Raw genomic sequence first — 14,229 nt, 5'->3', positions numbered from 1 at the left:
TTGGAGTTTCACTTGTTTAATGGTCTGGGCTTATTTTGGAAAAAAAAAAAAAAAACAAGAAACAAAAACAAAAAAGGATTCTGACCTTTGTTATGCTACACTTCAGGGAAAACCTAGTGGCCTTAAGCTGAAGCCACGGAGCTCCTGGGAAGGGGGGGTGGGGGGAGGAGAGGTATAAAGCAAATGAGACCACAGGGCTGGGATGGGACATAAAGGGAAAAAAGTCGGTTTTATTAACAGCAAGGCTTGGAGGAGACGAAGGAAACAAAGGGAAAGGGCTCGCCAATAGACCACTCGAAAAGTGCCTTCCTGCGCATAGCAATCGCATTATAATCATGTCTGCACCAACCCTGAAGGACCTGAGACTCAGTCACTGTCACTGTCGGCTTCACTGGAATCGGAAGCTGCAGCTTCACTGCCATCCTCCTGGGCGGAGTGCTCACTGCCACTGGGGAAGGGACTGGCACTGCGGCTCCGGCTCCGCTGGCCACCCCCATCGCTGCCACTGTCCGAGTCATTGTCACTGCCACGGGCCTGGCCTCTGTCCTCATCATCAGAATCCGCATCGTCTTCCGAATCCGCATCACTGCCAAAGATCTCCTCTTTGTCCCGAGCGGCCCGGGCCTCGTCCTCGCTGCTCTCATCCTCACCGCTACCACTCTTGTCACTCGCCTCATCCCTGTCACCCTCTTCACGTTCACTCTCGCTGCCCGAGCGCTCATCCTCGCTGCCTTCCTTCTCACTGCTGCTGCCTTTCTCTCGCTCCTCATCTGTGAGGGAGTAGGGAGAAGTGAGACCCAGTTTCCCACCCTTCCAGAGCTCCTGGGATTTGGCCTGTCCAGCTTTACCTGAGCCCCCAGCTTCTTTCTCTTCTGTCTCCATCTCTTCTTCCTCTTCCTCCTCGGGTTCATGGTTCTCCAGCTGGGCCTTCCGTGCCTCCTAGAAGCAGCAGGGTCGAGGGGAAGGAGGATGTTCTGTCAGGCTTCTGTCTCTCTCCTCACCCACCCCCACCCTCTCCACGGGTGCCCTGGGCCAGCCAGTGATGTTTGTTACCTGGGCTTCTAATTCCTTCTCATTCATGTCCCGGTGTTTGACCACAAGCAGGGCATTGGTGCCAGACTGAACCCCAGCCTTTGCCCGACGTTTACTCAGGCGGACCCTGCAGTGGGCAGGTTGGTGGGGAGGGGTGTGTGGAAGATGCATATTTTAAAGACCCCAGTGGGGGATCTACTCTAACTTGGTTCTTACTTCCTCACCAATGCTTAGTCCAAAACAGACCAGAATAAATGCAAGTTGAATGAAGGAAACTAAACTCAGAGGTTGGATAAGGGAAAGGGAAGGTTAATAGCTTCATGAGTCCGACGTATTTATAAAATGTACACACACACACAGTGTTACGTATATGTAACAGATTTAAGGTGAATTAGCAACACTTAAAAGCATAGAACCTAGATTGCTGGCTTTCGGAAAATGTTAATCTGTGGCTCCACTGGGACTTTTCCTTCCCATAGAATAGCAACAATAGGTTGGAGCCCTTTGCTGGGCTAGGTCATGGTGCCCCTTGGAGGCTGCCAAGAGCTCCAGGTCACCCAGAGCCCACCAGCCCACAGTGCTACCTTTTACATGGGATCAGAATTTGTGATCTCTGCTTTAAACAAACTCAAGGTCACACTTTCTTTCCCAACCTTTACATACACCAAGGTCCCTAGCACAGGAGTAAACTTCCAGCTCTCAGGAGAAAGTTTGTGGGGGTCACCTTTTTTAACTCGGGTATCCAGGATTTCATTTGAAATATTTACGCTCATTTGATGTATTACTCCGTATTCCGCCTATGCTGACTTTCACATGAAGTCTCTTATTACATCGGAGGGAACTTGGCTATTCACCCTACAAAGAAGCTCAATCTCGAGATTTTTTTCCTGGGTTCGTGTGTTAGAACCAGGTCCAGCTCACATGCTCAAGCAAGCTGCTTCTATTCTTGTTTGAAACGCCTCCAAGGCCTCCAAATGACCTCCAAGGTGGTTCCTGCGTACCCTAGGCTCAGGATTCTAAAGCACAGGCCCAGGCTAATCTGAGGTAGGGGTGTACCAAGTACCTGGTTTCCAGTTCATTGTAGTAAACCCCGTCACCCTCCCGGAAGATGAAGAAGTAGTTCTCCTCGTAGCCCTTGCTAGCTTTGTTCTTCACGTTCCAGTTGTACTCCCGAGCGATCTTATAGTCGTACCTGATGAGGACGAGGGGAACAAGGTCAGCAGCCCCATTTCTTTCTTCTAAGGGAGAAAAGGGAGAGCCAGTCCTCGATTCCCAAAACCTAATCCCAACCCACGCACACATCATCCGGTGCATAGTCCATCTCCTCCTCCTGGTCCCGCTTTCGTTTCTTCAGCGTCTCTTCCACAGGCAGGAAATAGGCCACAAACTGGTTCCCTTCCTCATCCATCATGCCTCTGGATGGGAGAAGAGGAGGAATGGTGAAGAGTGAGGACAAAGGAGCAGTGAGGAACAGGCCAAGGTGGGCAATGGGGCCACTTACTTACCTGATCATGGCCTGAGACATCATCTCCAAAGCAGCTGCACCACTCGTGTCCTTGGGGGCTGGGTCGGAGTCAAAAATTACCTGAGCACATGGGTTGATCCACATCTAGGGGCAAGAGCACTGGGATTAGACTGGGACAAACAGAGATGGCAGGCTATCCCTTGCTGCCTCCTGCCCTGGATCTGACCTTAAAGTCTGGGAAGACAGGCATGACCTCCACCGGTGTCACTCGTGGCTTGCTGTAATGCTGGGAGATCTGGTGGGGGCAAAAACAGGGTGGGTGAGGAGGATGCGGAGCTCTGGAACTGCACCTTGGTCTGCCCCCAACCCCCATCCCATCCCAGTCCTTCAAATACCGATTTCTGGGCATCCTCAAAAGTTTTCTCAATGGCTGTGATCTGGCTATCCCTGTCTTTGTATATTTCTTCCTCCGTGAACTGCTGCTTCACAGAAACCCCAATCCTAGGAGTAAAAGAGGGAGGCCTTTAGGGATCACTGGACACACCTGAAATCTCCACTTTCCCTCCCTACCCACCACAACTTACTTGACCTCAGGCTTCTCGTTGGAGATGCCATAACGATTGAACTCAGTGGAGATGTACTCAGTCTTCCGCATCCACGGCACCACCTTTGCATGCTGCTGGGATCTGGGGGTAGAGTATTAGGCACCTAGGACCCACCACCCTCCTTCCATCATAGATCCCCCCCCCCATCTCCAGCCCCCACTCAGCACACGCCCACCTCTTGGAGCTTGTGGGGGCCTGAATCTCCTCTTCCAAAAGCTTCTCATCAGCTGGATCTAGGAGTACTAGAGGAGAACAAAGCGGTAGGAGGACTATGAGGGCTGTGAGGGAGGGCCTGGCCTTTGCTGGTGTAGAGCAGGCCCTCCCTGCCTTCCCACACACCGTTGGGGTCGATGCGGTAGGTATCGGGGTTGATGAGATCAATGGTGACCCCCAGGTCTGGCTCAGTGAGGAGGTCGTGTTTGTGCTGTTTTTCCAAGGAAGTCGCTTTGTACTGGACGAACCTGGGTGGGGAAACATACCCATTATATTTTCCTTATTCCAGCTTTACCCTTCACATTCCTGCTTCCCAGAGCCCAAGCTTTTCCAGGGAGGAACTCAAATTGGGAGTGTCCCCCCATGTTGGAGTCAGAAGGCTGGCTCTTCAGTGGGAAAAGACTTGGACACTGCTTGTTTCATTCGTTAACAAATGTTTATGGAGCACCTACTACCATATTGGTAGGTACCGTTCTAGGCCCTGAGATGAGAGCAGTCAACAAAAGAAGCAATCCTTGCCCTCAAGGAACTCATGATCTGAGTTGTTTCGCCCTCCTCCATCTCAGTCTCACCTGTTCTGGTCAAAGGGGTAGGTGATGAACTTGGGGTCGAAGGGAATGTCCGGGAGGCTATTGCAATACTTGACTCGGCAGACCACTCCAGACCTGGGAATACAGTGGCTCAAAACCCAGCCCCTGCTGCCCCACCTCTGCTCCCAGCCCCCACTGGTCCACCCCTTCCGGGAAACCCCAATGGGGCTCACCTCTCAGGCAGAGTCCGGTGAGAATTGGGCCTGGTAGGTAAGAGAGAGAGACATTGACAGAAAGATGGAGAAAACAGGATTGACAGAAGAATTAAGGGGGGGGGGTCTCCAAGCTTTTAAAGAAGGGAAGGAGGGGGTGACAAACGGTAATCCCTTTGGGAGGGGTGCTCCAAGAACTTTAACGGAAGGACCCTAGGATTCAACTCCTTGTAGAGAAAGTGTCTCCAAACGCTTTCATGAATGAATCCAACTGCTCAATCCCTTTTGGAGGTACCGTCTTCATGTGCTTTAATAGAACTACGTGCTCAATTGCTTTTAGCAAAGGGGTTCTCCAAACGCCTGACTGAAGTAATAAACGCACAATCCCTTCTAGACAGTCTTCCAAGAGCTTAATCCCTGAACTCCATGACAGGGAGGTGGGGGCAACACCCCATCCCTGAAGGAACCCACCCCTGTCTGTCAAAAGTGAGCGCTGCGTGACGTCACGGCGTTCGCGGCGACGGTTTGACATCACTGGCGGACCCGGGGGGCTGGTGACGTTGTAGGAAGACACCCGCGCCCGACCCCCCGCCTCGCCGAAACCTGGATAGACCTAGACGAAAGCGGTACAGCCAGGTGGCGTGGCGCCTACCTGTGGCCATCCTCCCGCTGGGCCTGGGTCTGGATGGTGGGCGCCATGGCGACAAGGCGAAGGAAGCCCGGACGGGGTCCTTCCTGAGCCGCGGCGAGACGCGGAGGGGTGTACCGACGTCGGCGAGCGCCTAATCCGAGAGAGGGCTCGGTTTGGCGCCGCTCTCTGCCGAGGTAGGGTCGGAAGGAGGTAGGCTGGTGAAGAATTCCAGTGGAGACTCAGCTAAACGCGCAGGCAGCGCCAAAGACGGACTCCCAGCTCCGGCTCCACCAACTGCCGCCAAGACGCTGAGGACCCGACAGGTCGCCTCAGGCCGCGAGGCCTTCTGGGAAATAGAGTCCGGATTAGACCCACACCCGGATTGGCAAACGGCTGGGTAAAGAGCGGAGCGAGGGAGGAAGAGCCTCTTGTGATTGGCGAATCGGTATCTCAATCTGGACGTTTTATTTGAGAGTCAACTCCGGGAGGCGGTTATTCTTTCCTCCCGTTGGCTGAGTTATTTGGGAGGCGGAGCTAACTAGCAAGCGGGGCCTGGAGACAGGGACGCTGAAAAGAAACCAGGAGAGACGCTCTTGTGGCGCACTTCCGGTGCGCTAAACTGAGAAAGATGGCTGCGTCCCAGCAGCAGGCTGCAGCTGCTTCGTCTGCTGCGGGTGTGTCGGGTCCGGGTTCGTCTGGTGGCCCGGGTCCGCAACAGCAGGCGCAACCACCAGCACAGCTGGTGGGGCCTGCCCCGAGCGGGCTTTTGCAGCAACAGCAACAGGACTTCGATCCGGTGCAGCGTTATAAGATGCTCATCCCGCAGTTGAAGGAGAGTCTACAGGTGATTGGCCGAGAGCTGCTAGAAGCTAGCGGGGTTTGGTTCTCTGATTCCAAGGGGGAGGGCGGAGGGGCTCTTTAGTCTGGGAGAGCGCAAAGGAGCATTAGGCAGGAAAGCGGAATGACATTTGGTCCTCTTAATGAGGCCAAAGCGAAGCTCTGCGGCTCGACAGTGCGAGCGGATCAGTACGGATGTTGGGCCTGGGAATGGCCGGAACTCGAGTGGGAGGGAGTTTAAAGGTAAAACAAGGCTCTGGTGGTTAAAGCCTGAGGAAAGGACTAGCCTCTACAGAGATTCTGCCTGTGATTGGTGGATGTGGGAGGACTGTAGGATATGTCGGAGAGATTATTGGGAGAACCCTAGGTGAGAGCCGGCCTTTGGGAAAATATGGGTGCTACTCTGGATTGACAGGAGGAGAGGTGCCAAGTGAAGAGGAAGCTTGAAATTGAATATATATATTTTTAAAGATTTTCCTTATTTCAGAGAGAGAGAGAGCAAGCATGAGGGGGGCGGGGGAGGGGCAGAGGGAGAAGCAGACTCCCCGCTGAGCAGGGAGCCGAGCGCCGGCCCATCCCAGGATCCCGGGATCATGACCCGAGCCAAAGGCAGACACTCAACCGACTGAGCCACCCAGGCGCCCCGAAATTGAATAGACCTTAAGAGTGTAGATCTATCAAAAGTGTCCCCTTCTGTTTCTCTATTTTCTGCATTTTTTTCCCCTTAACTAGACCTTGATGAAGGTTGCAGCCCAGAACTTGATTCAGAACACTAACATTGACAACGGACAGTGAGTATAGTCCCCTTTCCCCGGTCTTAGAACCTCATACCCGGATCCCCACCCACCTACCCCCCTTCCTTCTGTTTTCAAGCCCCACTCCTTAGCGACCCGGCTTGCTCTTTTGCCTCTTCTAAAACAGCCCCTTAGGCCCTGCCTTGGGCCTTCTGGGCCTAAACTTGGTTTCCTGATGGATACTTGGTTGGGTAGACACTGAAGTCTCGGAGATTGGAAATCCATTCTCCAGTCACCTTCTCCTCCTGGGCTATAGAAAGAGCAGTGATGGACCCATACAGCGCTTTGACAAGTGTCTGGAGGAGTTCTACGCACTCTGTGACCAGCTGGAGCTCTGCCTGGTAAGGGGCCGCCTAGACACTGGGTGACCACAGTCTTGCCTCAGTCCCCAGGTCTTCAGGAACTGTCAGTCAGCACACACTGGGCATCTCCTAGGGGCCACACTTGTGCCTCAGCTGATGCTGGGGACGCAGTGTTGCTGCAGTCCTTGCCTTCACTAAGCTTCCAGTTCAGTGGGGTGACATACATCTCCAAACGGTGACAGCTGAGAGTGGTCAGGGCTGTAATAGGAAAAGCCCAGGCCACAGAAGTCAGGGCTATGATGGGGGAGGCACAGGAGGAGGGGTCAGGATTAAAATGAGGGAGGCTCAGGGGATTGTGGAAGCCCCAAAAAGGCACCCGACTCTGCCTAGGGTGGGGCAGGGAGAAGAGAGGGTGGCTCAGAGAGGTTTACTGGTAGAGAGCACATCTGAGCTGAGACTGGAGCAAAAATGGAAGGGGGCAGGAGTTTCGAGGAGGGCAGGTGGCTAAGAGCACAGCCTCTGGAATCTGGATGGACCACCGGTCTCTACCTGTGAGCTTCGGGTTTCTCCTTTGAGAAACGGATTTTGGGGAAAGACGGCAAGATCATATATGTAAAAAGCGTAACGTGGTACTAAGCACGTGGCAAACATTTCCTGTAGTGACATCATCATCGTCATTATTTTAAACTGGGGTTTGAGGCCTCTGGGTGGCTCAGTCGTTAAGCATCTGCCTTCGGCTCAGGTCCTGATCCCAGGGTCCTGGGATCGAGCCCCACGTCAGGCTCCCTGCTCGGCAGGAAGCCTGCTTCTCCCTCTCCCACTCCTCCTGCTTGTGTTCCCTCTCGCTGTGTGTCTCTGTCAAATAAATAAATATTTAAAAAAAAAATAAACTGGGGTTTGAAGGAAAAGTCAGAATTTGAGAAGCCTGGTGGTGGCAAAAAGGTGTTCCAACCAGGAGGAACAGGTTCTACTTTAATTTCCCTTTAGGAATGTCACGAAATTCAGTTTAGCTGAGGTATAGCAGGCATTAGGGCTTGTTGGAATTTTTTTTTTTTTTTTTTTTAAGATTTCTTATTTATTTGAGAGGGAGAGCACATGTACATTCGGGGGCAGGGGGCAGGGGCAGAGGGAGAGAGAAGCAGGCTCCCCGCTGAGCGTAGAGTCTGACGTGGGGCTTAATCCCAGGGCCCCCAGATCATCACCTGATTCGAAGTTAGACACTTAACCCACTGAGCCACCCAGGCGCCCCAGGGCTGCTTGTATTTTGAATATAGCCCCGAGGGTGCTGGGGAGCAGTGGAGGAGTTTAAGCAGGGAAGAACGTGGACCTGCTGGCTTTTTTAGGAATATGGCTGCTATATTCTTTGGCTGCCGAGTGAAGGATGGGTCAGAGGAGCCAAGAGTGGAGGCTGAGAGGCCAAGGAGGCAACCATGACAGGATTCAGGTGGGCTAGGCTGCACCAGGACAGGGCCCTGAGGAATTGGGGAAGAGCAGGTGGGAAAGCTACACAGAAGGCTCTGTGTACAGGCTATGGGGCTGCCAGACCGTGGAAGGAGCGGTCTCCAGGATGAGGGCCAGGGCTCCAGTTGGAATGGCAGTGCCCTTCCTGCGATAGGGACCCAGGAAGAGGAAGAGGAACAGTTTGGTGGGGAGGGTAGAAGAACTCTGGGATTTCAGGGGAGGCTGGGGACACAGGTGTGGTGGTGTCACTGCAGAGGTGAGAGCGGAGTGGTGCGTATGGGTGGGGCAGCCGTGAGGGGCCATGAGCACGAGAGGAGCTGAGGCCTGGGAAGTGCCTCACTTAGGGCTTGGGCAGAGTAAGCAGGAACTAGACAGAGCAGCCAGAGGAGGAGGAGGAAAACCAGGAGTGTCATCGGAGAAGTCACTGCCAGGGTCAAGGCTGGAGTTAGGACAGTCCCGGCACCGGCAGCTGACACTCACTCCGTGATGTGCTAGGATCTCTGGCTGTCTCTCTCGCTCTTCTCGCCACTCTCACCCGATGAGGTAGCAAAGGCAGTGATTAAACCCATTTTGTTTTCCAAAGAAGGAAAAAGACTCAGAGCGAAGCAGCCGCATGCCTCAGGGTCACCCAGCACGTGGTTGGCAGGGCCAGGCTCTGACTCCAAGCCCCTGGGAGTCCAGAGGCCAAGCAGGCTACCCAAGGCTGGCCCTTGGGGTGGGGTTGGGAGCCCCGGGAGTGACACTGATGCCGCACCTTGCCTGCCCATCCACAGCGCCTGGCCCATGAGTGCCTGTCCCAGAGTTGCGACAGCGCCAAGCACTCTCCAACTCTGGTGCCCACGGCCACCAAACCGGACGCCGTGCAGCCGGACAGCCTGCCCTACCCACAGTACCTGGCGGTCATCAAAGCCCAGATTGCCTGTGCCAAGGACATTCACACTGCTCTCCTGGACTGCGCCAACAAGGTCACGGGCAAGACGCCTGCACCACCTACAGGCCCTGGGGGCACCCTGTGAGCTGGCAGGGCTGGGAGTGGGCAGGCTGCTCGGGAAGGGGGCGGGGAGGGAATGAAGAGTGACCTCAAAGCAGCCTGGTCTCTGCCTCTTCTTCGCGCCTGAGCCCTGTGGCTGGAGCCAGCAGGGGGCAGCAGAGGCCAGCAGGGAGCACGCAGGGCGGGGCCTCGCCGCTCCCCCCCCCCCCCCCCGCTGTCCTGCCTAGCCGGGATGCACTTTGGACTGCCTGTTGATGACCTCTTCCAGAGGCTCTCCCCCAGCTTGGCCTGAGCAAAGAGCCCTGACCTGCCTCTCTCCCTCAGTCCTTCTGGATTCTGTTAGGGGGATGGTCTCTCTGTGGTTGCTCCTTTTTCTAGCTGTCTCTCTGTGTTTCTAAGGTATGGGTCTGTTGTCTGTCTCTCATTTGGTCTCTTTCTGTCCCTGTCTCTCTGCCTCTGTGGTCCTGTCTCCCTGTCTCTGACCATCTCTGTCTTAGTCCCCTTTTGCTCTCTTCTGCCGCCAGTTCCTAAGTGGGACTCTGTTTTGAAGGGGGCCAGATTCCGGGAGCCAGACCCCTAGGCTACCTGGGGCTAGGGGAAGAAGTTGCATTTCCAGGGGCCACGGCCAAGTCCAGGGATCCCCTGGACCCAGCACCTCCCATGTCAGCCCAGCCCCCAGGTCCTCAGCCCAGGAAAGGGGAAGTGAAGGGGTTCTAGGCCCTGACCTCAGCATGCCTGGTCTGAGAGCAACTCATTCCCCCACCCCAACCCAGAGCCTGCGTCAGCAGCATTCAGACAAGGGGCATTGTGCAATCCGTGGTGAAGCCTAGCCCAGCTGGATGCCTGGGTCCCTGTATTTTTAGCCCCAAAGGAGAAGTGAAAAGGCCCTAGCAGGGGTGAATCATCAGTCCTGGGGAAGAACCCAGGCGCCTGGGCCCCAGCTCCGGGAAGCAGGCCTTGGGGAGGGGGCTTCAGGGAAGGGTGGCCCACCGGGCTCCCTCTCTTCTCTGAGAGCGAGCTTTGGGAGCTCAGGCTTGGCTTTCAGGCCTGGGCAAGTACAAGGCGGAGCTACCAGCCCAGGCCCAGCTGTTGGGGTGTGAAAGGCTCAAGTGAGTCAGCTTGGTTGCGGGACTGCCCCACCCAACACCTTCTGTGCCCTGGTTCCCATCTTGCCACCCAGAGGCGTCCTGTCCCGGACCCCACGTCTGCAAGGAAAGCCTGGGACTGTGGAGACCTGTGATTCACCCAGAGCCCGAGTCCCCACACAGGAGTCCTGGGAAATGGCCAGCCCCTCTGTGTGTGTGTATGTGTGTATGTGTGTGTACACATCCCAGAAAGTTCCTTTCTTGAAGTGACAGGCATGCAGGGCAGGCCCCCACGAAGGGTAACAGACCTCTCTCTCTCTCTGTCTCTCTCTCGGGCACTAGCTGAAGACACTGTCCACGGGAATAAGTCTGACACAAATGCAAGATATGCAGTTGAAGAATTATGTTACTTTGTTTAAAAAAAAAAGTTTGAGAGCTTAGGTTGCGTAGTGGTCCGTGGGTATTCATCATTATTATAGTCTGTAAATAGATGTTACACATATTACTTGTCAAATAGATGGTAAGATTTACTTTGGGGGAAGAAAAGTCCTTGGCAGAGGTCACGAAGGTCTTGCTGAGAAGGTGGTACTGGAGTAGACTGCATGTGGGCATTTGGAGGAGCATCCCAGGGAGGAGAGCGGCCGGCGCAAAGGCCCTGAGGCAGGAATGTGCTGATGTGTTTATGGGACAGTGTGGAGGCCTGGACCACAGCACAGGGACAGGGGTAGAAGTTCACACAGGTCACAAAGGACTTTAGCGGAGATTTTTACTAGATTATTAGACCCAGAGGGAGATTATACAGCCTGGTGCACAACCACATACTCCAGGGAAAGGTGTACATGAGAACCACAGCCACACAGGGCACAAGAGACCATGCAGAGAACAGCTTAACCCACCGCCCTACAATCATGGTGTCCCCAGGATCTCCGGTCCAGTGACAGTCCCACAAACCCTAAAGGAGCAATCCAACCACATGAATATACAAACAACTCTAATCACCATTTAACCCTCTATCTTTCACCCCATCGCAGACTTTGCCCATCACAGGCTGACTCAGCCCTACCCTCAGCTCAACATTATCGAAAGCAGCCTTAGCTGGGGATAGATAATGCTTCTCAGGTACAAGTGTGTGCGTGTGTGTCTCGGCTCTGCCCATGGAGGCGGCGAACAGTGACCAGCCGCCCTCCCCATCATGTGCGCTGTAGACGTCAGGAACCGAAGTTCACCAGTTTCACTGCCTTGTGACTGGGCCTCAGAGGAACCTCATCCAGACTGTGGCCTCCCCGTGTTCTCAGCCTCACCCCGAATAAGGACACAGACACTTGGAAACACTAATTCGCGACACGCGCAGCTGTGGGGACCATGCACACAGCCACAACTACCTACAGTCACACAGGTGCTCACACACACAGCTTCCGAGTCGCGCTCACAGGTCCTCCGCCCGCCGGAAGGCCCGGCTACCCAGGCCCTCACCAGGCACTCCTCAAGGAGTTCCACACAGTCACTCCAGAGCCCACAGTGGTTCAGCGCTCCGCAGATGTGCGTGTAGGTATGCAAGTCACACGTTCCTGTGACGGCCACCTCGAAGACAACTGCAGTTGAGTACACACTCCCACACGCAGAGATGGCTAAAGTAAACAGTAGAGTCACCCGCACAAGTGCAGGTGGTTTCACACATGTATTCACACAGCCGTGGCGGGCGGGACTGGAAGGGCACAGCCCTCACACAGGAAACGGGGCGCGCACCCTCGTGTCCCACACCTACCTCCCCTAACTGTGCACCCAGCCACGCCGGGGCACACACGCTCGCACCTGCAGTACACACACACACACACACACACACACACTGCCACACAACGTCGGACCCGGTCCCCCCCTGCCCCCCACCGCTGGCCCACGCAGTTGCACGCTCGGCCGCGCCCGCTCGCGCCCAGGCACGCCAGGCGCGCACACGTGCCGCGAGGACACGCTCCCCGGCTCGCCCGCGCACTCGCACCGACTCTCACACCCCCGCGTTTCCCGTCCCCGCTTGTTTTTCTGGAAACTCTGCTCGCCGTTCCCCTCCCCCTAGGCCGGAAGTGCCCGCCGTATTTTTAGCCGCACTGGTTTCCGCCCCTTTCCTCCTCGCTCTGCCCGCCCAGGAGCTACCCCCCTGCACCCCGCGGGGGACCCCGGCCATCCCCTTCCCCACCGTCATTCCAGAGGGGATTCCCGGCCGCCGCTGGGGCCACGGATTTTCCCGCTGGCTACGTGGGGAGCGGGGAGGAGTCCTGCCCTGAACTTCCTCCCGGGCTGGGTGTCTGGGGCCTGGACGGGGTGGGAAGGGGGATGGGAGCCAGACTCCTAGATGGGAGAGGGGGGAGAGGCTGGGGGCTCGGACTTGGGGGGGGGTCTGACGTAGGAGGGGCTGGAGGCCCGGTCTCCTGGATCTGAGCAGAGAGGTGGTTTGGAGATCCGCACTCCTAGAGCTGAGCAAGGAGGGGCCGAGGCCCGGGGCCCGGGGTCCCACCCGTCTGCATTTCCGTGGAGGATCGGCCCTTCCCCGCGCAAAGCTCCCTCTCCAGCCTCTTCGAGCGTCGCCCAATCCCAAGCGTCCCGGCTGTCGGGGCCGATGACTAAGCAGATAGGAGAGGGGAGGGGGTCAGCCTGACTCAGGGCTGGGAAATGCTCCCTGTCCCTAGGGAATCGAAACTCCTCCAGGATCGCGGCCATAGCCGAGCCAGACTCCGGGGACCCCGGGGTGTCTCCCCACCTCCCGTTTCCCCGCCGCCTCCGTCCTATTAGCGGCACAGGGATTTGGAGCCCAGCCGGGAGGCGGGTACCAGACACCTCCCCTTTCCCCTTTTTCCCGTTGTCCTCGAGGCTGTGTGTTTACAGGCGACACAAGCCCTGGTTACAAGAGAGGAACCCGGGCGTCCGGGTCGAGCCTCCTCGTCACGGCTTCCAGGAAGCCCCCCTCCCCCGCCCCTTGCGAATGAGTCACGGGCGAGCGGGAGGCTGCAACCGTGCCAAAGCCGCCCGCAGCCGCCCAGCTCACGGGACTGGCCGGGAAGGTCCCTCAGCCCCAGAAAGCGCCGCACCAGGGATTCCCCCGAGCTCTGTCCGACGAGGCAAGTCGGTGTGCCTGCCGACTCTTCCCACCTCAATACGAGCCCGCGGTCGCAGCTTGCAAAAATAAACTTTCCACCGTTATAACTGCACTCCATGGCAATGATTTCTACCCCCAGGTTTTCACTCAGGGCAGCCAGCTCACCAAGATCCCCTTAAAAGTAAACTTTCTTCCCAGGTCTCTGTAACAGAGTGTCACTCAGGGCTGTGACAATCACAAACTTGCCAACGTGGGGCGTAATCCCCGCAAATTAAGAGTTCTCTCGAGGCACACCCCTTTACAAGACACCCCTGCAACCATCGGTCGGGGGGATGACCCATTTCTCCCGCCTCCAGACGACTTTCCATCCAGGCAACCCTCCACCACAACAAAAGACCTCCCCGTTTCCAATCTTGAGTTTTCTCAGAGGGCAAACTCTTAGTAACAGGCACTAGGAGAGTAACTTGGCCTTTCTGTGCCTGGGTTTCCTGGTGCGTAAAATGGGCATAATAACGCCCTTGAGTTAATGTATGTAAAGCACTTTCATAGAACAGTGCTTAGCCCAGACGGAACGATCAGAAGTGCCATTCTTTATCTGCGTGAGCATGAGAGGATCCCTTCCCGCCTCTCCAGGTATCCCGGGCCCCACGCCCCCCGCGAGTCGGGGTAGGGGTATGGCGAGCGATCAAAGGTCTCCGGATCTGGGCTGTTTGGGGGTGAGACCCAGCCAGGCGGGTAGGTCTCAGAATTCCCCACCCAGCCTGTTGGTCTCCTCTCGGTGTTGCTCCTACGGATTTCTGTTTGTAGGTGTTTGTTTCTCCCTCTTTTTCTGTTTATGTGGCCCTCCCTCTCGCTTCCCGCTTCGAGTTTGTCTCTCTGGAATTGTCTCTAACATGTCTTCTTCTCTGTCTCCCAACTTCTTCTCTCCCTGCCCTGTCTCACCCTCTGGGTCTATGTCTCCCAGCGTGTGTCTCTCCCTCCAC

The 14,229-nt window shown here is 55.9% G+C and overlaps 2 protein-coding genes across 3 annotated transcripts; one reads left to right on the top strand and one right to left on the bottom strand.

Annotated features, from left to right (window-relative positions):
• Positions 1-210: 210 nt before the first annotated feature.
• On the bottom strand, positions 211-4,995 carry PAF1 (PAF1 homolog, Paf1/RNA polymerase II complex component). Its single transcript, XM_025854628.2, has 14 exons — positions 4,710-4,995; positions 4,079-4,108; positions 3,888-3,980; positions 3,442-3,563; positions 3,278-3,344; positions 3,082-3,183; positions 2,893-2,998; positions 2,724-2,792; positions 2,538-2,641; positions 2,331-2,447; positions 2,096-2,224; positions 1,054-1,159; positions 849-939; positions 211-770 (listed from the first exon to the last, which is right to left on the bottom strand). Exons 1-14 carry the CDS (start codon positions 4,754-4,756, stop codon positions 367-369), a joined length of 1,587 nt encoding a protein of 528 aa, XP_025710413.1. The 5' UTR covers positions 4,757-4,995; the 3' UTR covers positions 211-366.
• A 111-nt stretch (positions 4,996-5,106) lies between these two features.
• MED29 (mediator complex subunit 29) lies at positions 5,107-9,170 on the top strand. 2 transcript variants are annotated; one of them, XM_073885391.1, is made up of 4 exons: positions 5,107-5,532; positions 6,258-6,316; positions 6,576-6,659; positions 8,925-9,170. In XM_073885391.1, exons 1-4 carry the CDS (start codon positions 5,317-5,319, stop codon positions 9,151-9,153), a joined length of 588 nt encoding a protein of 195 aa, XP_073741492.1. In that variant the 5' UTR covers positions 5,107-5,316; the 3' UTR covers positions 9,154-9,170. The 2 variants fall into 2 exon arrangements, with proteins under 2 accessions (XP_073741492.1, XP_025710414.1); XM_025854629.2 differs by having other exon boundaries at positions 6,576-6,660; positions 8,856-9,170.
• Positions 9,171-14,229: the final 5,059 nt, after the last annotated feature.

The sequence above is a fragment of the Callorhinus ursinus genome, unplaced genomic scaffold (genome assembly GCF_003265705.2).
Source record: "Callorhinus ursinus isolate GAN/ISIS: 27379988/994484 unplaced genomic scaffold, GSC_fseal_2.0 scaffold61, whole genome shotgun sequence".
In the NCBI taxonomy this organism is placed as follows: domain Eukaryota; kingdom Metazoa; phylum Chordata; class Mammalia; order Carnivora; family Otariidae; genus Callorhinus; species Callorhinus ursinus.
This window is presented reverse-complemented; position numbering and strand designations above follow the sequence as displayed.